At 39.2% G+C, this 26,278-nt stretch overlaps 1 protein-coding gene across 1 annotated transcript in view; it reads left to right on the forward strand.

The window, feature by feature from the left end:
* Window positions 1-26,278, forward strand: part of clcn6 (chloride channel 6) — a 47,863-nt gene that overhangs the window by 7,344 nt on the left and 14,241 nt on the right. Inside the window, exons 6-17 of the mRNA XM_030055688.1 lie at window positions 61-167; window positions 3,373-3,499; window positions 4,349-4,416; window positions 4,713-4,771; window positions 5,963-6,095; window positions 9,485-9,598; window positions 10,052-10,218; window positions 13,335-13,452; window positions 15,215-15,344; window positions 15,787-15,940; window positions 17,464-17,620; window positions 25,936-26,042. Of these exons, the coding sequence (XP_029911548.1) occupies window positions 61-167; window positions 3,373-3,499; window positions 4,349-4,416; window positions 4,713-4,771; window positions 5,963-6,095; window positions 9,485-9,598; window positions 10,052-10,218; window positions 13,335-13,452; window positions 15,215-15,344; window positions 15,787-15,940; window positions 17,464-17,620; window positions 25,936-26,042 (1,441 nt within the window). The remainder of the gene's footprint in view (window positions 1-60; window positions 168-3,372; window positions 3,500-4,348; window positions 4,417-4,712; window positions 4,772-5,962; window positions 6,096-9,484; window positions 9,599-10,051; window positions 10,219-13,334; window positions 13,453-15,214; window positions 15,345-15,786; window positions 15,941-17,463; window positions 17,621-25,935; window positions 26,043-26,278) is intronic.

Raw genomic sequence — 26,278 nt, forward strand, 5'->3', positions numbered from 1 at the left:
GTAATGTCAAGAAATGATCCACAGATTTGTAGTTGCTTTGCCTTACCCAAAACCTTCCAGCTGTAGAAGAGTGCAGTGAGAAAGGCTGTCTGGCTCTTTCTCTTCTGGAGCTTCTGGCATTCAACATGAGCTTTGTCTTCATTGCCAGTGTGCTCGTCCTTATTGAGGTAAGGCTGCTGAGTATCCTATATCGTTATTCAGTGTTTACTCCAGATTTTTATTTTGTGTCAGGGTGGAAAAGCCTCTGAAACGCGGCATTTTAAACTTTGAATTGAAAGGCATGCCCATGGAACCATTTTAGGGTTAGCAGTCTACATAATTCAGCTTACATTATGTTACTGTAATGTAATGGGTATTATTCCTAAACCTAACCTTTCCCTAACCTCAATCAAGTACTTTTGGTGGCTTAAGTAATGAAAATGGCTGAAATGCGGTCCAACATGATATATAACAGTGTTTCCCAAACTTTTTTTCTGGGGACCCATTTTTTAAAAATGACAAACCACTGCGACCCAAATCACAATGTCGGCTTTATCTATAAATCACAAGAGCGAACTTGTACATAAATTGCCATTTCTGGCCATTTTTAGTGCCATTTCCACATCACTTCATCTTGAATAGGTAAAACAGCCATCTCAAAAAGATATAGATTGTTCTCTTGTTGGGTAGTAGTGTCTTTATCCGGGGCTCTCTTTTTGATCAGCCAAGCATCCATTGTGGCTGGCTGCGCGTGAATTACGGCGAAAATATGGCGGAAACACACTATTGGTGATCTGAGCGGAAAGTGCGAGTATGGTTTAAAAAAAAAAAAAAAAATTAAAAAATAACAGCGAGTTCCCTCATGTGGCTAAAAGGTGCACTGCAGATATAGATCTTAAATAGGCTAGACTGGACATGGAAGAAATACCGTATTGATCTGAATATAAGACGACCCCGATTTTAAGACGACCCCTCTTTTTCAAGACCCTTTTTTGGAAATATACTTTTTATATGGACATTCTGCGACACCAGCCCATGCTAGCTTTAAACTCAGTTCGGGGTTGAGCTCTGTGGCAACTTCAGGTGCTTTTTGCTGCATCACAGCCCTCGTAACGGGCAGTCCTTCACTACGTTTCTCATTCACAAAATCGCACACCCTCCTGTCAGTCTCGTTGAATCGCCCAGTTTTTGGACCACGAAAAGCCCTTCTCTGGCTGTGGGCATTTTTTTTTTTTTAGCTCTTCTTTCTGAGACCGCCACCGTCTCACATTGCACTCAGGGCCAGGGTTAAGGGGTTAAGGGATGTTTATTTACCTTGACAGTTTCGGAGGTAACTTCAGAGAGCGTCCAACTGACAGCCGGAGCGGCATGTCAGCTGGCTGCTACATTCAACCGGGTGGCGGCGCACACTGGCCGGCCCACCTGATGCCGGTCGGTGCCTCGGTCGGCACCGCGCCCACCCGGTCAGGTCTGCCGGATCTGACAGGTGCGGCGCACACAGACTGCCATATATACCTTTCATCATAAATCAACTTTTGTTTATACGCGGTTGCAGCAGCACCATGGACAGCGACACAGACAACATGGTTGATTATTGATTGCGCAACGCAGCCATTCGCCGGTAATCGCGCCACGCATTAAACGATTTTGCGGAGGCAGCAGGAAAGTTGCATGATTTACGTTTTATCCACGTTCGCGTGCTGCGTGCGTGACCGTTCATGTGCTCGTGCATGAATGCCCGTACCGTGCTGGAGCACACCCCTTCCAACCGTGCCAGAGCAGGCGAAGTGTGCTGTATTCAAGCACGGAACATATGCAAGTACAATACATGTGTATTTGCTTAGATCCCCAATATTAGACGAGGGCGTTTTTTCAGGGCATTTTCAATGGGAAAAATATCGTCTTATATTCAGATCAATACGGTACTACAAATTTATTTGGCGACCCAAATAAAATCTCATGCGACCCACATGTGGGTCGCGACCCAGTATTTGGGAAACACTGATATATAAGATATGTTGATTAGAAACATATTTGTGATACATCAGAGACAAACAGAGAAGAGCTTTCAGTTTCCAGAAATTAAGATTCAATCTGTTTGCTGAAGTTAAATTCCAGTGCTGGTGAGAAATCAAAAAGATAAATCAAACGTAAAGACGATCATTCAGCCATTTCGAAAAATTGGCCAAAACTAGTACAGTGCCTGTAAAATGTGTGAATAATAGAGTATACGTTTGTGCAAGAGCTGACATGAAACTGTTACAGGCTGAATGAAGTCAAAGCAACAATGTGCATGAATCAGGTCCAGATTTGACAAACCTCAATAACCCAACCTGAGGTGATGCTGTTCCACACAGCAGCTCGCGATCACAACACTGTTTAGATGAAGCTACACTTGGTCATGGTGAAACATGTCTGTGCTTAGTAGCTTCACTTAATTGTTGCACATTTATCGTATTTACACTACTTTCGTGTGATTCATTTATCATTCTTTTAATTTAAAATAAGTCCGAATCAACATTTTATTAATCTGTTAATATTCTCTTTATTTTATTAGTTGTGACACACCTTGTAGGCTAATGAGGGTCTAGATATGAGCGCTACAAACTAAATATTGACACATTTCTGATACATGTATGGTTAATTGTGGGAGTGGAAAAGATGTCTTCAAATCCTCTATGACCAGGTTTTATAAAAACACAACAATGTGTACTCACAGCTTCATATTAATCTGACAAGAAGAATGTTTATGCATATTTATTGCCACATTTATGGCCTTGCCACAGGTCAACAATGTAACGTTAGAAAATCACCTCTATCTCGCTATCATAGCAGCAGCACTCATCAGCATAGAGTGTCAGCTTCACTCTGACAACGTTAGTCTGTGCTTGGCTCTGATAATAGTCTGTGGTCTGGTTATAGTGCAGAAATATACTTGTGTGTCTTACAAGTGTTTCAAAGCTGCAGTGTGTGTACACTGTAGACTATCTGGTTGCTGCACCGCCCTCATATTTGACTGCCGTTCATGGTCCGTCAGTATAACATTAAGAAGAACATAAAACTGATTTTTGCCGTTTTTGGTCCATAAATACACATACTTATAATGCAGCTGGTCCTCAGCAGTAAACCTGCCAAGTTTGAAGTCAATCAGACGTACGGTCATGGAGATAATCAAGTCACAGACACACATTCAGAATAAGACTTCTCCATTTATAGATAGATGGCCTTAAACCTTTCCTTACAACTCTCCAGTGTTTTCCTGTGACAAAGAAGTCCCATTTTTTTATTTTTTGTTTTTATTCTGAATGTATTTGTGCTATTAGATCGTGTCATATTTCAGTCAGTCAGGATCACCTGACACTTGTTGTGCTTATTTGATATGCCTCTATTCAGCCGGTAGCTGCAGGCTCTGGGATCCCAGAAATCAAAAGCTACTTGAATGGAGTGAAGATTCCTGGGATTGTCCGACTACGTACTTTCATCTGCAAAATTGTTGGAGTCCTGTTCACTGTTTCTGGAGGTATAGTGCGTGCTATAGTACCAAATGTATACAACGGGAGCAAAAGTACTGAAAAAATACTTCCATTTAGAACACTACTGTCTGACATGAAGTGAGTGAACTATATTTTTAAGACTTTTCCATAGTTGTATAAAATAGCACCTCTGGTTTACATTGTGAATATGAAAAAAACACTAAACTGACCAAACAACGTCAGCTTCATCACAGCTAACCCGATAACTTCATTGCACATTATGAAAAATACATTCTGCCTAGTATCTGTTAATGCCAGTCAAATGGAGGTACAGCATATATGTTTATGTAATTGCAATTACTCAGATTTGTTTATGTAATTGTACTTCAGTAATCACATCCTGACTAAAAGTAACACAGTGGCACTAACACAGTCAGGGCATGGTGTTTGCATGGATTGTTCCTTACTTGCATCTTGTTATCATATTACATTTACATGCTGCATGTAAATGTGATAATTATGTCACCAGGGACACTGAAATTACTTGTGTCCAGGAAAGACGTCATGCCTCAACAAATTTAGACAATGAAAATGTACTAGGGATGTGGATATTTTGAGACATGGATAATCGTGTGTTTTTTTTGTTTTGTTTTTTTTTGTTTTTCATGTGTGTATATCTATATCTATATATGTATATATATATATCTATATATCTCTCTCTCTCTCTCTCTCTCTCTCTCTCTATATATATATATATATATATAGATATATATATATATAGATATATATATATATAAAATTAGTAAATACACAGCCAGCTCCATTGATTTAGTGTGTTTGTGATGAGTCACCATCAGTGATCAATAGGGCCTCTGACTCAGTGTGTGCCCACACAGGTCTGTTTGTGGGGAAGGAGGGACCAATGATACACAGCGGAGCCATTGTGGGAGCTGGGCTTCCTCAGGTACACAACCACACATTCTGGATTTAACCTCAGCAAAGTGCCAGCACACAGCTGTCAAGTGATTATTCCAATGTTTGAGCATTTCTTAATGCTGGAATAAGATTCATCTTTGTTTTTGTTCATCTTTTGTTTTTGCCCGTGTCACTGCTATCTGAAACAAGAATTTGAATCCATTATTAGATTAAAACAGTGGTAGTCACTTGGTTTTGCTTTTAATATGATTACTGATTTATTTATGAATGTCTTGAGGTCCAGTCGTAAGTGCATTCATTTGATGTTTGGTCTGCCTCCTTTAGTTTCAGAGCATCACTTTTAAGAAAATCAGATTTGATTTCCCCTACTTCCGCAGTGACAGGTATGGCTGTTTTACACACGCACGCACGCACGCACGCACACACACACACATACACACACATTTACAAAATGTATTCCCATTGCTTCCTTGGCTGTTGTTACAAGCAGTGTCCAAACTTATTTTTATGAATGCTAACTGGGACGAACAGGGATTATTCTAGGATCAGAGTTTTAGGGTGCATCCCCTAATGAGCCCCTAAAGAATTCAACCCCTTTCACTTTGGCAAATCTCAATTCAAGTAGGTACTCATTTTACCTATAAAAGCAAACTAATTAGTTGGGTGGCCTTTTGCGGTGTATAATAATGGTTCAGAATGAATAATCACAGATTTCAATATCATACATTTATTTTAGGACCCACAGTCAGTTAATGAAACCTGAGGCAGAGACTCAATCATAGAACTTTCCAAAGTAAATAAAAGATCACGTAATGGAACAGGAGAAATGTACAAAACATTGTTTTAGTCTCTGAACCACATGGGGACATTCCACCATATCATCAAGCAATGAAAGAAGCATCAGACAGTACAGATATTGGGAAGGCAGGCCATTCATCCCTCCACCCAACTAATGAATTTTTACTGTTCCACTGTATTTTCACAGAGTTTGCTGCAGCTATAAGAATGATGCATTCATGAGAGTCTCTGCAATTCTCAAACATTAACCAATTTTTGTCAAAACCTTCCACTATTGTTTTTATTTCACATAACTCATGAACTTACATTCAGCCAGTGGCATAAAAGCTTACCTGAGACCCTGCTGCTCCACCTGCCTGTGGAGTTTCTGAGCTGGTCCAGCTGCTGCTGCCAGGATTTTCCTAATCACATTCACAAACAAATTGGCATGCATGGGGTCACAGATACACTGCAGAATGACATGTGGAAATGTAAACTAGATGTAGACAGCAGTAAATAGGCTGTGACTAAATGGCATCACTGTAGAAAGACATACACGTGGTCATGGCCAGATGAGCTTGTTTTTGTGAACATAGTGAAAATACAAGAAACGCATGAAATATAAAACCACACTTTGAATACTAATGAAGCTGGTCAAGACACTCTGTGCACCTCTCCAAATAAAAGCATGCTGTGGAGCAGCTGGAGAAACACACACTGAGATAACACTGACAGTGATGCAAAGCCAGGCTGTCATACCTGTGCTGCCTGTCATTTTCTTGTAACCTGTTCTCTAGGGACAAGCGAGACTTTGTGTCAGCAGGGGCTGCGGCTGGAGTTGCTGCTGCCTTCGGGGCTCCTATAGGTGGCACTCTCTTCAGTCTGGAGGAAGGCTCATCTTTCTGGAATCAGGCCCTCACTTGGAAAGTGGTAAGTCATCCTTTCCAGTCAGCGCCAAAAAGTGACCACAACATTTACCAAGCAAACTCAGTTTCAGTCAATTTGATTTCCACAACTTAAACAAATTGCCTTGCAACATGATCACAAGCCTGCAACAGTGAGGGATGTTACTATCACCTATCATTCAGTTAGCGATTGTTTGGATTCCTACCCATATAGTTGCATTGCTGGGCCAATGCAAGTGTAATACATCCACCAAGTTTGGTCCATTAACTCCTTCTCTATCGCAAGAGCTTCACTGGGAATACACTGCTCCAAATGAATTAGATAGCAGATACAGATGAGGAAACAACATGATTTTGAGCAGCAATACAAAGCAGACATGTTGTTTTGAAGAATGCATAACAACATACGTTTGTTTTAGTTTCACTCCCTTTCCAGTTCCCTTGCCTCCAAAATGGTTGAACTGTTTACTGTTATAGCACTGCCACTGCATCTGCCCTAAGTTGAATATGGGGCTGGGGTTGCCACTGCATGATGACACAGTAGCAATGCTACAGCAGAAAATAGTTCTGCCATTTTTTGAAACCAGAGGACTCAAAAGAGTGTTCAAAGTGTAACCAAAACAAATGTGTGCTGTAGTGCATCCTTCAAATCAATTTTTCATCTTTGTGCTGCCACTCAACATCATGGTGTTTTCCGGTCTGTATCTGCGTCATTCTTTTTGGAGCAGTACACTCCCAGTGGAGCTCTCATTCTTGCAGGGAAAGATTTATGGACCAAACTTGGTGGATGTATTACACTCACACTGAGGAGCAAATACCACTATATACGTAAGAATCCAGCCTATTGTTTTACATCACCATCCATAGTGGTGATTCCCACAGTGGCCTTAAATTGTTTTTCGTTGCAGCGAGGTGGGTCAGACAAGATACACAGTGAAACAATGAACTGGTCTGGACATTCTTAACAGTGTTGGGGGGTTTATTTTTTAAAAAAATGTATTTTCCATCAGTTTTTTCTTTTCTAAAATGTGCTGGCCAAATTACTCTACATATAAAAAAATAAAAAAATATACTACTTCAGAAAAAATATTACTTGAGCAGTAATATATTGCTGTGTGCTCAGACCAAACATGAAGTGAGTTTTTAATGTGGTGTGAATATGTACAAAGTCAATGCAAATGCACAAATTCGCACTGGGCAACACAAGTGACGCAAATTTCTGCATCATGCATGATGTAAACATGCAGAAGTCATGTATTCACTTGAGTTGAAACTTTTCAACTTGAGTGAAAAATTTGTAGCTGTACTCATACAAGTCTGCAACGTGAAAACACGCTTTGTGTTTAGTCTAAACACACAGTTAAACTGCTTGTTATATTACTTTACTATTTTGTATCCTCTCTCTAAACTCAGGATTAGTCATTTTTTCTTCTCCTTTGACTGATCAGGATGTTCAAATGGATGTCTAGTGTCCTTGTCGACCTTTTATTGATTCAAATCAAAGTAGAGGGAATACTGCCAAAAACTCAACTTGTTTACCATTGCTCATCAAAAAAGTGGGAACACGCTGACAAAATCAACTTGTTTGCAGTTACTCATCAAAGTAGTAAATATACCTCACCACTCAGAACATCAACTTTGTACCGTTTCTCTGAAGTAGTGGAAACACTTCCACTAGTCATCAAAGGTGTCAAATAACAAGCTGAGTTGTAACTGTAAGTTCCACTGTTTTTAAGAAAGAACTGACAAGAAACAACATTTTATTGTAAGCACCATGGCTATCTCCCTTTCTCTCTCTTGTTTACTCCCATGTTACCTGTGCCACCGATGTTATGCATAGATTTAGAGTCCTAGATAAGAGATTCATAAAAGAAACTTCCTTGATCATGACGTACCGCCTTCGCCTGCCAAAAGCAGGTCTTAGCAAAAGCAATATACATGGTGCTATTTTTGTGTTGTTAGTTGGCATCACATGAACCCCTACATGAATGTTGTGCTTGTTTGTCTCATATTGATAGAAAATCATCATGCAGTACTTGGTTAGATTAAGAGCTGAGTTTTTCGGTTCCATGAAGCAAAATCAGATTAGCTCTTGGTCCTTCACAATGGGAACCTAAACTCTGAGGCTGATGTGCTTGGTAACAGGTTTACTAGACCTAGCCTGGAGTTGTTCCTCAGAAAAACCTGTTGAGCCTGCAGCATTCTTTCCTACCATTTTTTCTGCACTCCGAGTTCCCTGTTCATATGCCAGCTCTAGCAAAGTACAGGTTTTACTTCCTCATTTTTTGTGAGCGGGGTGAAACCCGCTGACAAAAATCTGCCCAGTGCATTCTGCTCATTTAAGGTTTTCTACCTTTTGAGCCAAAGGGAATGCCACAGCCTTTGATTAAGGTCATAAATTTACAAGGAAAAAACTCACAAATTTACAGGAAAAAAAACTCAGAAAGATAGTTTTTCCTTTTATTTGTTTATTTATTTATTTTTTGGGTCAAGGGACCACATGGCAGAACTTTCCATGGTTGGATCAACCACACACTGCAGACGCTGCCACTTGCCATCATAGATATATAAGCTTGCCGTGTATCATGCTAGTAGTTGCCGACCTAATCGTGTTAATCAAATTGTATTTTGCAATTGTTGTGGTCTGAAAGCTAATCCTATCCCAGGCCAATAGGTAGCGCTATGTAACTGCTGTGATACTGGTAGAAAAGGAAAAGACAGCAAGTGTTGCTGTTTATAGAGCTGTAAGACGTGCGCCCACAGTAACGGAAGTTGTGACTTTATCCTCTGTTCAATGTATCTTTTCCAAAATCTTTCATACAAATACACAAGAGCAGTCAGATTTAGTAAAAAGGAAATCCTGGTGACTGTAGCCCAGAATCACAATATTATCATCAGCATCTGGACTTTGAAGAGACATTATCGTGACTCCCATTGAGAATAAAACAACATACTGATTTAGATGAAGTGATAACTATTTTTCCAAGTTTGTTTTCTCATAAATGGGTGACTTTATAATCTTGGAATTTCTGAATTTTTTCCTTGGAATATTACCACCCCCACCCCTCCCCTAGCTCTGTAATGTTTTTTTTTTTCTCGCTACAATGGCCCTAATACACTGTGGTACCTCAGAGTTGATTGAGCTCACAGTAACCATGTGTTTTTAAAGTGAAAACCTGGGGTATGCCATTTTAAAGTGGATGAGCGATGGTAATTTAATTGGTGTTTGTTGAAGTGTACCCAGACTTCATCTGTTAATGTAGGATATGGTGTCATATGGAAAAAAAACAAAAAAAACAATGGCATCAATCATGTGTTATAGACATTTAATTGGTGTGTTATTCATATTACTGTGGAAGAAGGGATGTTAAGTGTTAAACATCTAATATGATTATCTTTGATTCCTGTTTCCAGCTATTCTGTTCCATGTCGGCCACTTTCACCCTCAACTTTTTCCGCTCGGGGATCCACTTCAACAAGTGGGGCATCTTCCAGCTCCCTGGCTTGCTCAACTTTGGGGAGTTCAAGGTAAAATTTTTGCATGTACTTAACATGCAAACAACAAATACATTAAGGTTGGGCCAGGGTAAGTTTTTGGAGGCCAGATACCTATTTTTTAGAATTAAAGCTGATGATATTGACCATTGACCATGAAAATGGTCATCTTTAATTTGTGAATATTGGCAAATGTTTTTCAAAAATTAGAAATGTTAAAAGTTACCCCAGAATTTTATTTTTGGCAGAGTGTAAAAAGCCTCTTAAACAACATTTAGGAATTTTGGCACTAAAGTTCTCTCAAAACCCAGGATCAAAATATTAAAGTAGATTCATGTATGTGCAATCTGGTGCAGTATTGATTAATTAAATAATAAATACATTTGTAATCAGACATACTGCATCATTTAATGCAGTATGTCTGAGATGGATGACATTTATTACCTGATATATGGTACAGTTTAACCCCTGTACAAAACTCCCCAGTGTCCAGAAGGTGATAAGAATTGCCACCTGTGGACAATAGTGGACCTGGCCTTCTTTGTCCTAATGGGTGTGGTGGGGGGCCTCCTGGGGGCCCTCTTCAACTTTGTCAACAAGAGCCTGGCCAAGTATCGCATCAGACATATCCACCCCAAGGCCAAGTTTATCAGGTGATTGTTAACACATACACAAATACACACAAAGCTCCTCACTTGCCTAATTTATTCCTTTATTAAAAGGATATATTGTCTTTTGTTAAAGGGATAGTTCACCTATTTTGATTGGGGTTTTTTTTCTGCTTTTGTTGGATAGGTACAGTGTAGAGGAACAGGAGAGACCGGGTGGAGAGAGGGGTTGACATCAATGTTAATTTTGTTGACTAAAAGTAACTAAAAGTATGTCAAATGACATTCAGTTAAATGATGCAATTAAAATGCATTTTAGATGAAAGGCAAAGACTAAAACTAAATCAAAATTATCCAGCAGGTCCAGCAGAACAAACCACTCTCTGCAAGGCCTCATAAGGCCCGTTTCCACCAAAGAAGTTCCTGGTAGTATTTGGGGGACAAGAACTACTACAGGAACGTCCTCTCGCTCAGCCCTCTCAACTGCCGTGTCTCCACTGAGAGGGCCGAGTAGGAGGAAGGTTCCTCTAAAGTTACCAGGCTCTGGATGTGACGTAATCGTTGCGCGACCATTTTGACTGTTAGCGCTAGCTTGGTAGTGTTGGTCGTGTTGCTAGGGATGCTAACGTTAGCGTCCCTGAAAATGCCAGCTAAAAAGTGTGTTGTCGTTAGGGATGGCAAAAATGGAAAATTTTCTTCGTCGACCACCGGGCCTCATTAATCGGTTTATTTCGGTTAACCGAGAATATTATTTGACTGTCTGTAAAGTTTACAGACAGTCAAGAACGCGACCGTGTCTGTTCTGATCTCCCCTCAGCAGGCCCAAAACCAATTCAGACAGAAGATAATATGGAACACCATTCATTCAGAAGTCAAATATTGTACATAGCCTACATGATATCCTACTAACATTATGTAATTTACACATGTTGCTTACCGTGGTGTAGAAGAAATCTCTCTCTCCTCATGAAAAATATTGTCTCCAGATTCCTCGATGAGTCTGCTTGGTGGTTTTGACTCTCGCACACTTGCATGACAAACTTTGTTCAAAACTCTACGTGATCATCATAAGCTTGGCTCGTTTCTCCAGTCTTTCTCTACTGAGCTGAGCTCTGTGTGTAATGACGTAATCCAAGCCCGGCAGAGCGTCCTGTCGCCATGTTTACCGTATTAAACTGTATGTGGGTTCACAAGCAACTGCTTAGCTTTCAGGAACAGTTGGAATTTTTTCGATAGAACAAACTTTACAGTAGTTACGGTATTTACAATATGACATGCACATTTGTGTCGGTGACAACACTTTCGGCCTTAAAATTAACCGACAAGATTATTCGGTTAAAGTTCAAACGGTCAACAACCGGTCAAACTATGAGGGACGAAAAATGACAAAACAATAAATAAATGAATAAATAAATAAATACGCATATAAATATATAAATGCATAAATAATTAAATTAATAAATATTTCTACATTTATTTATTTCTGTTTTTATTCATGCATTTATTTATTTATTTGTGTATTTATACATTTATGCATGTATTTATTTATTTATTTTACATTTATTTATTTATACTTTTATTTATTCTACATTTATTCATTTATTTATTCCTTCTTTATTCTACATTATTTATTATTTCTACATTTATTTATTTATTCCTACATTTATTTCTGTATTTCTACATTTCCACATTTATTTATTTCTGTATTTCTGTGTCGTATGTTAATAAGGTGGGCGGTTCTTACATTAGTCTTAAGCACGATTGGTTTGTGGGTGTGATCCTATCCACTGCTACTGCCTGGACTGGCAGTAGCAGTGGATAGCAGTGGACTAGCTAGCTACTAGGGCATTAACAACGCCAGACTTTTCCACGCCGACTTTTCAATGTCGTTGACCCGTCAACACCGGGAGATTTTTGGGGGGGCTAGCGGGGCTCCAACCGGAGGGAGGGAGGGGTTGTAGTGGAGCGCCGACCGGGCGACCGGGGGGGTTGAGGAGGCTGTAGTGGAGCGCCGACCGTGTGTGGGGGGGTGTGTGTGTGGGTGTGTGTGTGTGTTTCTTCGACTTTCGACGGGTCGATGTTTACATTAATGCCCTACTAGCTACTGTGTAAAACACAATGGAAAGCGTTTTGAGAGCCATCGTCAGTGATTTAAGGTCACTGGCGAATGATGTGGTAAATCATGTACCCACCGACTACTTCCAGTTTCATGGTTCATCCATGCATGAATCGTTTGCTTCTGTCTGATTCGCTCAGTTGACCAATCGTGCTTAAGACTAATGTAAGAACCGCCCACCTTACTTAACATACGACACAGAAATACAGAAATAAATAAATGTGGAAATGTAGAAATACAGAAATAAATGTAGGAATAAATAAATAAATGTAAAAATAAATAAATAAATGTAGAAATAAAAGAAGGAATAAATAAATGTAAAAATAAATATATAAATACACAAATGAATAAATAAATGTAGAAATAAATAAATAAATAAATAAATGTAAAAATAAATAAATAAATGCATGCATAAATGTATAAATACACAAATAAATAAATAAATGCATGAATAAAAACAGAAATAAATAAATAAATAAATGTAGAAATATTTATTAATTTCATTATTTATGCATTTATATATTTATATGCGTATTTATTTATTTATTCATTTATTGTTTTGTCATTTTTGTCCCTCATATCAAACGGCCACCAGTTAGCATCCCTAGTTGTCGTAAGGGCTGCAGTTCCCATAGCAGACAGTGATGCTTATAGTCAGGATATTGTGACCATGGTCATATTCTACTTGTATCATACATACAGTGCAACTGCATAAGAGTTGTTTTTCATTTGTATGTATTAAATTTCTTTAATATAAAAGCCATTAAAGGCCTCCAAGAATCAGAAGGTTGTTAATGTCTGTGATAATGTTGTAGCAAATATGAGTTTGGAACTTCGTATTACCAAACAAACAGGGCTAGCTTAACCAACAGAAATGTTGGTTAAGCTGTGCCACTACTCCTTGTTGAGATTCTACTGAAGACTAAGCTAAAACTAGCAAAGTCACACTGAAAAAACTAAATCTAGGCTGAAATTGAATTTAAAAATAAATATGTAAAAATAGGAAATCCTAAACTATAAAAACCTTCATATCCATCCTTTTTAGGGTTCTGGAGAGTCTGTTGGTTACCATGGTAACTACAGTGGTAATATTTGTGGCATCTATGACGCTTGGCGAATGTCGTGACTTGGTCTCCCCCACAACCCATAACACAACAGTAACGGTGAGTATCTTCTCTCTTCTGTAAAGTAGAGTATGTACAAGTGTGCATGATTCATTTATATACTGTCAGCTCTTTGGTAGATGTTCTAAATGAATTCAAATAGTTAAAGTGACGGTGTAATGAATATTTAAATGTTTAAATATTCAGCGTGAGGTCTAACTGAAGATATTAATATTTAAATATTCGCGCATGCTGTATTTAGTTGCCAAAATTAAGAAAGGCTAAAACAGTGGACAGCTAGGAAGCACTTAGTGGAACACATACCTCCACCAACACAATGCAATTGTCAAGATTTGCCATTTACAAATGCACCCCTTTTGGCTAATTGTGAAAAGTGAATCAGTTCTTGCTGCAGGACCAACCTTTTGACAAAGTTTAATTATATTTTGTGAATCTTTTCAGAAGTTAATTGTATCTTTATGACAACCCATGTGGCTGAATCACTTTCATATCAACAAATGTACTGCCAACTTTGTATGCCTCTAGCTTTGAGCTAAGTGGCAAAACACTCGCTATTTATGCTCGGATATGAGTGTCCGTGTGTAAAAAACTGACCGTGACAGTTTGTGTGGTAAATTTATCATGTTGCTTGCAATGTCCAGATTGTGGTCAAATTTGTGTCAGCTGTGAGAACGAGTTTCCTTGCAACCAGGATCCATACACACCTGATGAGTAAAGGGAGCTGGTGTGATTATATGCACTAGATTGAATTGAAAGACAAGCTGAACTGGTCAAAAGAGCCACCAAGGAGTTAAGATGCAGTTTACAAAGGTGTTAAATATCAGGTGCAATTTCCTTAGCTGCATCAGCCACCAATCATGATAAATCAGCTTTTGCAGGTCATTTGTATACCTTTCAATTCCCTCCCTATTTTTACTGTCTTACACCAGAAAGCCCTAAAATACATATGCTTTATGCCAAACACAGATTGTTTCAAATAAGGCTTCAAAGTCTCCTTTCAGACTTACAAACTAAGATGTTTTACATTTTTACAATTTTACAAGTCACACTGAGCATTGGTTGCACCCAAGACAAATGTCATAACACTGGACAAAGACAAGGTTCAGGTGAAAATGTATTATACCAACCTTTGACACTGTTTCCAAGTTTTCATCTGTTATTTAGAAGTGGAGTAATTCAGGTTGCATTTTTATTTCTGGTCCCAGTGTAACTTTCTCTATTTGGATGTAATAATGGCAGTGCTGCAGCTTTGAGATTACTTACTTTGTATTTTGAGGGAAGTTGGGCTGAATCATCATGTTTTTTCTTTTCATTTGCTTCTTGGTAGTGGTGTGTGACTTCCGCTTTATTGGAACTGACACACACTCTGGTTTCAAATCTGGAAATCAAAGGAACCAGCTCTTGGAGTCCAGAAATCATGTCATTTGGGAGGAGCTTAAGCCATGATCACACAGGACAAGCTTTTTTCTGCTGAAATGTGAGGCACCGTTATAAGCATTGCAGCTAGCATAGCACACAAACACAGAGACAAGTCATTAGACTGTTCTGCAGCCTCTTATGGTATTTGCCCAATCACAAACACAAAGTGGAATGGACAGACAGAAAAAGTTGATTCCTGCAGTCATGGCATTAGGGTCACATTATGATCAGAAGAATCGACTCTTTTGGAATGGACTCTCCATCACTATTTCTGGCTGTAGTTGCACACTATAATTAATGAAGTGACAACACTGCATTTCCGTCAAGGTACAGAGATTTAAGATATGCTCTATATGGTAGTTGTTGTTTTGTGTTTTTTTAGGTGGCCAACAAAGATGACATCCACTCTACCATCCGCCAGTTCTTCTGTCCCAACAAGACTTACAACGACATGGCCACACTGTTTTTCAACCCCCAGGAGGCCGCTATCTACCAGCTCTTTCATCAGAATGGTGAGATGGGTTGACATTAGAGTGTAGATACCCGACCAAAGCCTATCAGGGCCCGTTGGGACCCAACAGGTTGGACAGGGTTTGGACAAAAATTTAGGAATTATGTTTGAGTTGGGGTCGGTCATGTCGACGTTATTTTAGCTAAACTCTAAGTGTAAAGTAAATAAAAATGATGAACCTACCGTCTCTTCTGGGAACTCGTGGTATAGTGCTGACGTTGGAGGACAAGCACAATCTCAGGCTCAGGTCAGGTTCGGACACAAAAAAAGGAATGCCTGTTGGGTTCAGGTCAGGCTCGGTTACTATGGTCCCATCTCAGGTCAGGTTCAAACAAAAATATGTGTGCTGACACACACACAAAGAACACATACATACACACATATGCAAACATATATGTATGTATTTGAGTCTTTGTTCTTCAGTCTGCTGCCTGTCCCCATAGGAACCTTCAGCCCGGTGACTCTGTCAGTTTTCTTCGTCTTGTACTTCCTGCTGGCCTGTTGGACCTATGGTGTGTCAGTACCTAGTGGTCTCTTTGTTCCAGCACTGCTGGGTGGGGCAGCATTTGGACGTCTGGTGGCAAACCTCCTCAACATGTAAGAACAATATTTTCATAATGTACTTAAGACAATTGTTTAATTTATATAGGTTTGCAACTGGTTTTGAAATACCTGGAATATTGAGTGATGTATACGACAGGAAAAATTATACATAATCAAGGAAAGTTAAAGAATATCAGACAATATACAATGTATTTTCCAAAGTATTTCACATTTTCTTTTTTTAGGTTGGTTTTCAGCCACACTAGAGTGGAGGAGGCTGCTGGAGTTCTATTTGATCTCTTTATTTATATGTGAGAGAGGGTGGCATAATTGCATTTCAAAAGTTGAAACAGAGCTGATGTATTGCGTAGCTACTAATTTGTTATTATCCAGTCAATGTCATCTGCATCTGATGTGATAGTGTTGCTTTCCTCCTCCTCCTCCTGAGTTAAGAACATGCAAGAGTTTTAGTATGTGGTCTGTGGTCTAAATGCTGTTTGAGTATTGGGGACCAAACATGATTTATTTTGAAATACATAAATAAATGCAATGCATAAATCTATAAATTATTTATTTTATCTGTTTTTATTTATTATTTTATCTGTTTCCTACAGCAGAACTTCTTTTCCAACAGGATTTACCTCAGGTTGTGGCCTAATTTACTAAATTTACATCCCTGTAATTTACATATTGAGGCTAACTTCAATATGCAAATTACAGCGATGTCAATCAAATCTGAGATAAATCATACTGGAGCATAAATTCTTATCAAGGAAAATAAATCCTGAAGTAACAATAAAGTATACAATCAATAATTCATTCTTTGAGCATTTTCTTGATTTGTTCATTTATTTATGTATTTCCAAATGAGATGTATTTCCAAATAAGTTATGTTTAGTTGTTATTTCAAAGGCTTTTCCTCACTGATAATATAGTTCTGATAAATGTTTGATTCAAACCAAAATGTATCGGTATTGATATCAGCCATCAGAAACTGATATCAGTCTGACTGTAATCCAGAAAACAGTGATACTGACTTTCAGAAACCCAGGACAACTCTAGCACAGATGTCATTATAAGCCCTCAAAAACCCATTTCAGTCAGCCCTTACTTAAAAGAATGTTGGTGTTGGCCTGCAAAAACCCTTGTTGGTCAAAACCTTGTCAAAGCCTGCGCTCGATGCCTGTCCATAGCTCGCATTGTGGAATCTGCTGACTAGACAATTGTCTCCTTGGCTTTCACTCTAGTTTCTTTGAGAGTCTTTGACCCACTTCCACTGCCAACCTCTCGTCACAACCAGGCTTTTGACTTTCATTCAGCTGCAAGTAATGATCATTAGCACTGTCCATCTTGCTGACATGCCAAACAACTGTGGGAGAGTTTACTGAGCAGAGTCCTTTGTGCACTCCAGGCATGGCATTCTCATGGTGCTTTACTTGGCCCATGGTTTTGTTTCTCTCTGCCACTTTTCTCATTATGCATTCATGCATCAGGCTTTAGGTTTTGAGTGATATTGTGGTAAATGATACAGTGACCTCCACATGCCTGAGTGGTTCTTATTGTCTGTCATATGTCAGAAACCTAGGAATGGACATCTACTCTGGGACTTATGCTCTGATTGGTGCAGCCTCATTCCTCGGGGGTGTGGTCAGGATGACCATCAGTCTGACTGTCATCCTCATCGAATCCACCAATGAAATCTCATATGGACTGCCCATCATGATAACGCTTATGGTATAATGTGAAGTATTGTTATTATTTCAACGTTTCAGGTCATTCTCTGTTCATCCATTCACCCATTTTGAAGATTTTGATATTTCACTCCCCTCTTAGCTGTTATGTACAGTCGTGGTGCTATCTTCCTTGCATTGTTACTGAGTGCTGGGTACTGGCAGGATGTTCCAAATGCTAACTGTTAGCCTCCTGCCATCATGCATACATACAATACTGTAGTGGGACAAACATTGCATCAAACAGAGACTGGGGTATAACTGTAAAGGATGAGTTGGTATCATGAACGACTGTGTAAGAAAGAGAAAAGAAAACAAAAAAAGAAGAGAGATAAAGGGAAAGAAGAGAGAAGAAACAAATCCAAATTTGAACAACTTCACATTTTTTCCCCCTGTTCCTTCTCTCCTCTCCCCCTCCTCCTCCCTCCCCCTTTCTCCCCCCACCTTCCCACCACATCTCTTCTGTCCACCCCCTCCCCTGTGTTGTCTATTGTCTATCTGTTTGTGAATTTGCCTGTGTGCATGGTTGGTGTATATTGTGACTTTTGGGACATGGTTATCGTGGCTGGGATCTGTGATTATGTACGTGGGTTTGGTCCTTGGTTAGGAGTATTGGTGATATTTGTATTTGGTGAAAGTGAACAATGTTTGTAGTGGCATCAGCTCACTGGCAAGTTAAGAGATTTAAGAAGCACAGAGTACCTTTCAATACATTGTGCAGATTTTTTTTTTTTATGGCAGAATTTTGCTCTAGTGTTACCTGGTCTGTTAAAATATTTAATCACTATGAGGTGGTAAGTTGTTTCCTGTTTTACCAGTTTAGTCTAATAGTTTTCTTGGTGATAGTTAGGGCTACCAGTAGAGGTGCTGTGATTTGGTTTCCAGGTGTGTCAAGTATATTGAAGTTTAGATTTTGTAGAAATATGTCATCTGCATAGAGTTTGATTTTATGCTTTATTTTGTTTGTTTTGATGTTTGTGATGCTGTTGTTTGGCGTATTGTCGCAGCTAATGGTTCAATGAATAAGGCGAACAGTGATGGCAAAAGTGAGCATTCTTGCCTGGTCCCTTTGCATAGTGTGAATTTTTGTGAAGCTAATCTGTTTGTAATGACTGTTGCCATAGGTGAGCTGTAGAAACTTTTGATCAGTTGAATGAATGATTTTCTAAAGCCAAACTCCTCTAGAGTTTTGATGAGAAATTTTAAACTTTAAACTTTAATATTAAATTAAAGTTGATTATATCCAATGCCTTTTCTGCATCTAATGACAGGATAATGGTATTGGTTTTGTTTCGATTGGATATGTTCATGAGGTTGAAGAAGCTTCTTGTGTTTATGAGTGTCTGCCTTTAATAAATCCTGTTTCATCTGGGTGTATTAGAGATGAAATGATTGATTCAGTTTGACTTGCTAATGCTTTGCTAATGATTTTAATATCTGTATTGATTAATTATAGGGGGCGATAGCTTGTGCACAGGGTTGGGTCTTTATTTGGCTTAAGTAGTAGTGAAATGAGTTCTATATTCATATGCTGTGGGATGGCTTTTGTTCTGTTTATCATCTGCCATTCTAATGAATAATGGTGAAACTGTTGGCCAGAAGTGTTTATAGAGTTCAGCGGGGAAACAGCGGCGGAACAGTCCAGGGGCTTTATTGTTTGACATTTTTTGGGTGCTTTTTCATATTCTGTTGATGTTAGTGGGGTGTCCAAGATGTCTGCCTGATGTTTGTCTAGTCTTGAAAGTGTAATTTTGTCCAAAAAAGTATCTATTTCTGATGTTGTTTTTTGTCTTTGTCATTTTCATATAATTTACAGTAGTATGTTCTGAAGATATTATTTATGGTTTGTGAGTCCTGGCTGATATTCCCCACTGAGTCCTTAATTGTTGGTATGATACTCTTTATTAGGGCCCGCGCTTCTCTCTGGAGAGAGGGCCCTATTGTATTTGCTTTGTTTTTTATTAGGGCCCGAGCACTGTCCCAGTGCGAAGCCCTATTGTATTTGTAAGGTTTCTTTTTTCTCCCTTATTATTACGTCTCTTTAACGCTTAATTTGACCCCCTAAACATGCTCAAAAACTCACCAAATTCGGCACGCACACCAGGTCTGGCGAAAAATTCGATAAAATCAAAAAATGGAACCCCCCGGTGCAAAAATGGGCTCGGTAGCGCCACCTAGGGACGCAAAGGCAGCCGCTGCGGCCCACAGGAATGTGATAGAAAGACCAAACCAGCGCCGAAATGTAGATCTCATCAAGCCCGACATTTTTTGTGCCCGTGCCCCCCACCTAAAACCAACAGGAAGTCCGCAATTTGCATTTGAATGTCACGTTTTCGCCCAAATTTCCACTTTGCATGAAATATATCTCCTCCCAGGGTGTTAATTTTATTGCCTTGCAAATTTTAATACATGACAGAGAACATAGTGCTTAACAAAAGTTCAGAAGGAATTAGTAAAATTCCGAACCGTTTGGATTTCAGAAGCCCTCAAAGTCAGAGTGTCCACAACCAGCGCCTCCACTTTTTCCCGTGGACCCTGGTGTGCCTGCTGTGAATTAACATGCACTTGCCGTGAGCATAGGCACTAATTAGGTTCCCATGGACCCTGGTGGGAATACTTGCAGAATCCTGGCTGACACTAGGCCCCTGGTGCCTTGGTGCCTAAAGTAAAAGTCTGACAGCTTTCAAACCTATGCCAATGGAAAGAGGACGAAAATGCCTACAAAACTGTATATTATGGTGTGGATTGGACAAAGTGTGTGGCCGTGGTGAAGACTAGTTTAACAGGTGGGACTCTGGTTTTTTAGGGCCCGAGCACTGTCCCAGTGTGAAGCCCTATTGTATTTGTAAGGTTTCTTTTTTCTCCCTTATTATTACGTCTCTTTGACGCTTAATTTGACCCCCTAAACATGCTCAAAAACTCACCAAATTCGGCACGCACACCAGGTCTGGCGAAAAATTCGATAAAATCAAAAATCGGAACCCCCCGGTGCAAAAATGGGCTCGGTAGCGCCACCTAGGGACGCAAAGGCAGCCCCTGCGGCCCACAGGAATGTGATAGAAAGACCAAACCAGCGCCGAAACGTAGATCTCATCAAGCCCGACATTTTTCGTGCTCGTGCCCCCCACCTAAAACCAACAGGAAGTCCGCAATTTGCATTTGAACGTCACGTTTTCACCCAAATTTGCGCTTTGCAGAAAATCTTTAAACTCCCAGGGCGTTAATTTTAGTGACTTGAAAACTTAAATACATGACAGAGGACATAGTGCTTAACAAAAGTTCAGAAGGAATTTACATTCCATCGAACCGTTTGGATTTCAGAAGCCCTCAAAGTCAGTGTCTCCACTTTTTCCCATGGACCCTGGTGTGCCTGCTGTGAATTAACATGCACTTGCCGTGAGCATAGGCACTAATTAGGCCCCTGGAGTCCAAAGTAAAAGTCTGACAGCTTCCAAACCTATGCAGATGGAAAGAAGACTAATTCTCCTACAAAAATAGGAGGTCTTGCTGTGGATTGGAAAAAGTTTATGGCTGCGGTGAAGAGTTGTTTAACAGGTTTGGACTCTGGTTTTTTTTCTCTGCTCTGCCTGCTCTGCCCTCCCCCCACAGAAGCAGAAACAACTGTCAAACTCAAACGCAAGCTTAGGGCGACATCTGCTGGAGGAGCACCGCTAGTGGCTGGTCCAGAACTTTGTGTGTTTGTGTGTGTGTGTGTGTGTGTGTGTGTGTGTGTGTGTGTGTGTGTGTGTGTTGTGAGTGTTGTGGGGTGATGTGTGTGAGTGTGTGTAGTGTGTTGAGTGTGATGTGTGAGTGTGAGTGTGTGTGTGTGTTGTGTGTGTGTGTGTGTGTGTGTGTGTGTGCGTGTGAGTGTGAGTGAGTGGCACCGTGAATGGACCGTCCCCGACGGGCACGAGGCGGACGCGGGGCACGGGTGCGAGGGCCCGTCCAACGCTGCTTGCAGCTTTAATTACATTTAAGTTGGTTTATGAGGTATCTGCCTGATTTCTCATTATATTCGAAGTGGTGCAAGCAAAGCCTCTGCAGCATGAGTTTTTTGTTAATAATGCTGTCGAGTTGAGATTTGATTTCTCTAATTTCTTTTTGGGTTTGTTCAGTGGGATTGACTGCATAGGAATTATGTAATTGTTTGATTTTCTCCTACAGTTTGTTTTCCTGTTCTTGTTCTTTTTTTGTTATGTGGTTAGTAAGAGACTGTTTTGCCTCTCAGTACTGCTTTTGAAGTCTCCCAGAGAAGTGTGGGTGATATTTGGAGAGTCGTTTGTTTCCATGAAATATGTCCATTCTCTTAAAATATGTGTCAAATTCTTTATCTTGAAGTAATGGTGTGTTAAAGCGCCATCTTTAGGTGGGTTTAGTTTTTATTTTTCTATTTAAAATTAGACTCACTGGAGCATGGTTTGATATAGTGATTGGGTGGATTGTGATATCAGATTTATCTGTCATTATGAACCTGAATTACTAGTTAATAGTAGATAGTCAAATAGTTCGTGAAAATGATTGATGGGCAAATGAGAAATCACCATGACTAAGTCTGTCATGTATTGTTTAATTGTTTCCCAGCCCCAGCCTTAAGTGTGCTGTGATGGGGTTGATCTGTCCTGTGTTGTGTTGGTGACTGTCTTTAAGTCACTTCCAATAATGATATTTGATGGGGAAAAGTCTGGCAGCAATGTGAAGAAATTGAAGGCTGGTGTGGGGAAGATGGGGTGGAGAGGTAAGAGGTAACAGCAGTATGAAAAGCAACCACATAACCATGTGACAACACTAAGCACAAAAGTAAACAAAAAAAGTCAAACAAAAACCAAAGTAAAAGAAAAAGAAATGGGATCAAGGGAGCAGCAAGTTTTACTGTGGGAACAGCTGGGTGTAAGTTGGGTGTTGTACTTAAGCCCTAAAATGTCCTCTGTTGGGTGGTTGATTGATTGATTGTTTAATTTTATTTGACCAGTATAAAAAAAATATAGTACACACATGAGTATACAGTACAGTAAAGTTAGTCAGGATAACTCAATAAAGTCGCAAGACTTATTTCCATTGCAGTCCAGAAGTTCATGGCAGGGAGGCAGGCAAGAATAACAAGAAACTGCAACTGATAACTCATGTTTACCCTAATACGCACAGACAAATAAATACATGTTTAAAAAAGTGTAAAAGGAAGATTTGAAACCCAGTGATTCAGAAACCCAACCTTAATACCTAGAAATGGATATTTTGTCATGATAATCTGTTCAGCATCCATATCTTCAGTTGTTTTTTAGAAGTGTTCAGAGTATGAGCAGATTTTGTTTTGTTTGGGATTTTGTTCCATTCCTCCACCCCCGTATATAAGAATGTACTTTTCCCTGCTTGCTGATTGGCTTGCTTCAGGTTGCATATACTTGCTCCTGTATTAAGGCCATGGGAATCCCGTACAAACTAAAATATCCAGAAAAATAGTTTGGACAAAAAACATGTAAAGTTTTAAAAACCATAATAAGTTTTAACCGTTGGACTGTACCTTCCACTGGGAGCCAATTCAGCTCTTTAAAATGGTTTGGACCATGTATGTGGACCCTAATAAATTTATTCTGAGCTTTTTGAAGCTTATCTTTTGTTTGTTTTTTTTAGTTATACCACTATACCAAGTTATGCAGGTGTAATCAAAGTGGCACTGGACTAAAGATGAAGCCAGTGTCCTCAATGTTTTCTTTATCAAGGTGTTTAGATATTCTTGCCAAATACTTTATCTTTGAATGGATCTTCCCAATAACAGAGTGGGCCATAGTCTAACCAGACACACACTGGTCCAGTTCACATCGAAGATAAGACACAGAGTGCTTTTCCTTCAACACTGTACGATTACATTGAACAGAAAAACTGTTACGGCCCCTTAATTTATACTTTGTTCTAAAAACCATACATTCAGATTTCCCAAAGTGCAGGGACAACTTATTGTCACAAAACCAACAAATTACTTTCTGAAGTTCTTGGCCAAGAGACATAACTGTTTCTAAGCATTCTCCAGTTACCAGTGGAGCTGAATCATCCGTGGACAAAAATATAGGACATGAACAAGTAACCTCCAAGTCCTTTATATACAATAAAAACAATAAAGGACCAAGTATACTCCCGTGTGGGATTCCATAGGTAAGGTTTTTGGGCTCTGAGAGTGTACCTCCTGCATCTACCATTTGAACTCTATCAGAAAGATATGACTGTATTCAGTTTAAAGCCACCCTATCAAAGCTTATTCCCTTCAATTATACAACAGTATTTGATGGTTACTGTGTTGAATGCTTTTTGCAATCATTTAAAAAATCTAAATGGGTGATATAATAAATATGAACATCCAAACATAAAATACAGTATGTGACTAACTAAGTAATATCTATATTTACACACATACAGACAAACATACATACACACACAACCCACATGCTTACATTTACATATATGTATATATACACACATACATACATTTGCCTATACACACATACATGCACATACCTGCATAGACTAAGTATCTGTCAAACGCATTTCAGCTATGCAAGTCTACTCTTTATGTTGTGAGGTAGCATGCCATTATAATTAATGCAACTCGTTTTGTTTTGCCATCCTGTTTCCTTCTGACTTTGTATTTATCCTTTTTCCTTTTTTCCTTTTTTTCTTTTTTTCTTTTTGCAGTGTCCTGTAAGCCCATAGGGCTGGGCACCATTAATGGTGCATGACACTCTCTGAGAAAAATAAAAACTAAACTAAACTAAAACTAAACATAGACACATACACACACACACACTACTGGAAGATATACAAAACATCAATTAATCAACTGAGTGATGTAATATGAACATCCAAACATACAAGCCTGGCTATGTTGTACAAACACATGCATATATAGGGGAGAGTGGGGTAATTTGTGCCAAGGGGCAAGTAGTGCCACCCCTGTTATCTAGAAAACCATAGAAGAAGTTGGTCATGTGACCACATATTTTTGAAGAGGCATCCGTTTCACTCATCCTGCAAAGAAGGGAGACACATGGCTTGAGAGGAAAGCACATTTCAGTTCAAAAAACATTTTTTTGCCCTCCAAAGTAAAATTTCCATGATCAAGGTTTTTTGATTGCTGTGTTTGAACAATTATAGAAAACTTTGAAAACAGTTCACACAGGTTTTAGTACTTTAGTAAACTACACCATGAGTCTATACAGTTAGCATGATGTTAGCTTAAAACAGCTGGGGGAGGCATTTTTTTCAAAATGGTGGGCTTGGGGTAATTTGTGCCAAAGGGCCTTGGGGTAATTTGTGCCAGTGGCACAACCTGTGATTATATACTATATATTACTTTATTGTATTTTATTGTTATTGTACATTGTCTTCTTACCTTTGATCACTAAAACTATTCAGATTCAGATGAAGATGATTTGCAGGTGCTCATTTTGGAATTTTTATTTTGTTCTGGGTATGTGTTCATGTGGCGCTAGGCCTCGTTATAGAAAAGTGGCCTGTGATCTTGTTAAAATAAGAAATAAATGTTAAACAAATAATTTCGTATTGAATTTGTTTTGCTTTTGTATAGCATTATCATTTGTGAGATTAAAATGATCTCTTTTATCAATTATTATCAATGGCACAATTTACCCCAGTGTATTCTCTCTAATGGCACAATTTACCCCACACCGGGGGCAAGTTGTGCCACAAAACCACTTTTTTTTCTAAAGCTATATTTCTCAAACAGTTTATATAAGATCCAAATTGATTGTTCCCAGGGATGCACAACATCCTAAACTATATGTGCATATTTTAGTTGGAGGCATTACTGTAATCCCCTCGCTTTAAATGCACTTTAAGTAAAAATTGGCACTATTTACCCCACTCTCCCCTACATACATACACACATGCACAAACCTACACATACACCTACACCTCTTTAGTTTTGGAAGGCAACACTTACAAAGTGATGTTAACCTTCTTTGAGTGGTATAAAGCACTTACTTATAAGAACATGAGCTGGGGGGAAGTTCACCTCAATGGCAGGAGGCTAACAGTTAGCATTTGGAGCATCAAGCCAGTATCCAGCACTCAGTAACAATGAGAGGAAGAGAGCACCACTGCTGTCCTGCAGCTAGGAGTGAAATACTGTCTGATTTGAAATATCTCTTTAAAATGATTCTGTGTGCCAATAATTTTCTCATAATATTGTCATTTGTTCATGGTAGATCTCTATTTTTGCTTACATTAATCTTGAGAAAATCAACAAGAGGAGCACAATAACGTATTAAATGCTGGGTTCATGCACTGACTATTTGTGTTTATTGTCAGGTTGCCAAGTGGACTGGAGATTTCTTTAACAAAGGCATCTATGACATCCACATTGACCTGAAAGGAGTGCCTCTCTTAGAGTGGGAGACAGAGGTGGAGATGGACAAGTAAGACGAATGGATCCTGAAAACACACACACACACACACACACACACACACACACACACACACACACACATATATACATATGTGTGCGTGTGTGTGTGTGTGTGTGTGTGTGTGTGTATATATATGTGTGTGTGTGTGTGTGTGTGTATACATATGTATGTGTGCAACAGCAAAATAAGCTGTTTTGCATTGGCAGAGAAGATTTGGCATCATGGGCACAATCCACATCCTCAGC

This window comes from Myripristis murdjan, chromosome 7, assembly GCF_902150065.1.
Source record: "Myripristis murdjan chromosome 7, fMyrMur1.1, whole genome shotgun sequence".
NCBI lineage: Eukaryota > Metazoa > Chordata > Actinopteri > Holocentriformes > Holocentridae > Myripristis > Myripristis murdjan.